At 36.8% G+C, this 2,500-nt stretch overlaps 1 protein-coding gene across 5 annotated transcripts in view; it reads right to left on the bottom strand.

Moving 5' to 3' along the window:
• Positions 1-2,134, bottom strand: part of LOC122261328 (uncharacterized) — a 20,437-nt gene extending 18,303 nt beyond the window's left edge. For 2 of the 5 annotated variants that reach the window (XM_043028882.2, XM_043028950.2), the window contains exon 1: positions 1,821-1,960. In XM_043028882.2, the coding sequence (XP_042884816.2) occupies positions 1,821-1,851 (31 nt within the window). In that variant the 5' untranslated portion in view covers positions 1,852-1,960. The other 3 variants (XM_043028907.2, XM_043028900.2, XM_043028925.2) reach the window with 3 other exon arrangements.
• Positions 2,135-2,500: the final 366 nt, after the last annotated feature.

The raw sequence follows: 2,500 nt of genomic DNA, 5'->3' as shown, positions 1-2,500 counted from the left end.
GCATATGATCAGACAAAAACATCTAGCACTGCTCACTTCTACTTATAAGTCTCCTGTCTTCACATTCCCTTTTCCTTCATAACATACCATTCATATATTATTTTCATTGTCATTATTTCTTCCATGAAATAAATTCCTCCTTCCACGCCTGATGGTGTTTGATCCAGGGTAGCATCAGAACCTTGAGGCAGGCCTATCTGCCGCCACACATTACTTAGAACTGCTCATCTTTTACCTCACAGGCCTTTCCAATCATATACTATCCTCCAGTAACTACAATCATATTTGAAACATCTATTGAAAACCCTTGTTCCTAACCATGATATACCACCATAATAAACTTATCAAGAATCTAGAAGTTCCTTGGTTTATATAGTGTAAATCGGACAATGGAATGATCTAAGGTAAAGCCTTTGAGTCCTACTGAAGAAAGCCTCCCAAAACATAAGAAGCAGTATGTCAAGCTGTTTAATAATATCTACTGTACCTCTTCCATACAAAGGAGTATTTCATAGATATATATAAAAAAAAAAAATCTGTGTCTATTTCATTTTCCTACCTTTAAGAACAGTTTAAGCAAAATGATTCAGTAATAAAAACACGAAATAGTTTCTTTTTTTTTCTTCTTCTACTTTTTGAAAACAAAGTCAAAAACAAAATAATTTGATTTTAAACAAAATTTAAAATCTCCATATGATGAAAATAAAATAATGAAAGTAGAAATGGCCACCCCCCAAAAAAAAAAATAATAATAATAAATAACAGATAGTATGACATCACTCATTCAGTATACTATACAAATACAGGAATTACATGTGTATACCCATATTTTCACTGAAGATTAGTAAAAAATTGATAAAGAGGGGGTATGAAAAGATTCAAATAAGTATACAATTAAACTCCTGACCAAACCAACATTCAGTCACAAGAAGGAGCTATGTGATCAAAGGTCACCATATCCTGGTGAGTCTAGCAGACGGGTAAGAAGGATTTCGTTACAGTTGCCAATTCATTTCTATAATGGCTATGCCTCATAAAACACATCAAAATTGGTATTGATGGATTCTCTGAGAGGTCTTTTGTGTATTTAGAGTGGTTTCAGTTTGCATTTATACATGTTTTATGCAGGTAATAACCTCACTCATATTAGACATTACAAGGAATCCAACAATACCAATTTAGATTTATGATGCAGACCTTTAAAGGTAATTTACCCATTAGGCTACACTACCTAACCTAATATAACAACACACCCAAATTCTAGAAAGTTTTGGAAATTTGGCACGACACCTTATGGAACGACCTGAAGACTCATTCGCACATGCATTTCATCTGCTTAGCCTACAAACTCCCTGCCCATCTATCTGACAAAAAAATACGTAACTATTAGACACAGAATAATAAAACACTGCCACTAATTGAAAGGAAAAACTCTGTTACTATTAGACATAGATTGATTTAAGGGCATTTTTCCAATCAGGGAACCATGATTTGGAATCCCTAAGGGGAGGTGTGGAGAGTGTGAACAAAAGAGGTTCACATTTGACACTATTTTGTCCCAGAGTTCTATGGGTAAAAAAACTTGTATTCATAAATTGCCACACTAAAGCAGAATGGTAACTGATATTGTTATCTTATCAGTTACTAACCGTCATGAGTCTCCTTACAACAGTAAATTTAGGAAAAGAGACCTTCACAATTTCTTATCTCTTAATCTGTCACTAACGCGAGACTGTGTGCTGAATCGGTTACTCTAAAATACCAACCTGAAATCTTTCAAGAACAAATTACTTCCAAAAAACAGCAGTTAAATTCCTTACCCCTAAGACCTTCAAGGCACTGTATCCCCATCACAGGCACATCCTCCAGACACACTCAAACAAGGAAACTCTTTTCCACACTCTTCGGCGATTCACACTGTATCTCCTGCTCCTTCTGACGTTTCTCTCAACTGACGGTCGCTTACCTCTTCAGCGCTCAAATATACCTAGGAAATGGTCGCAACATCGTGTTCGTGTGCCAACCTCTGCAAGGGCACACGGTGAAACTGGCGGTCGCCTGATAGAAGTTTTCGCTACGCGTTGGAGCAAGTGCGGGAGTCCGCCTCTTACGACACACTTCTTGATTCAACGTGTGTAGTGTACACCAGCAGGCTTACCAACATCGCGTTTTCATTCAAGCAAATATCCACTGGGTTTCTTGTTATTATTCAGTATAGGATTACCCATGGGGCAAAGGATATTCATCTAAGGGGTATTTGCTGTATGTTCTGTGATCTACAAGTATGGATATTCTGTTTAATTTGCCTTATTTTTCTCTGGGCGTTGTGAAGCATAGTCTCTGGTGCGAAGTGTTTGAGGTGCGGATGACGATGTACGAGAACTAGGGAATATTTGCGGAAATGGTGCAATTTGTGATAATAAAAGCAAAAACTGTTGTCTTAAATGCTTTATGGTGTATGTTCTTGAGTATTTGAAGTTGAATGCATTTCATCATGGGA

Source organism: Penaeus japonicus, unplaced genomic scaffold, assembly GCF_977035675.1.
Source record: "Penaeus japonicus unplaced genomic scaffold, GWHDUDI00000001_assembly GWHDUDI00000012, whole genome shotgun sequence".
Taxonomy (NCBI): domain Eukaryota; kingdom Metazoa; phylum Arthropoda; class Malacostraca; order Decapoda; family Penaeidae; genus Penaeus; species Penaeus japonicus.
The sequence above is the reverse complement of the archived record's forward strand: the minus strand, read 5'-3'. Positions and strand labels throughout refer to the sequence as shown.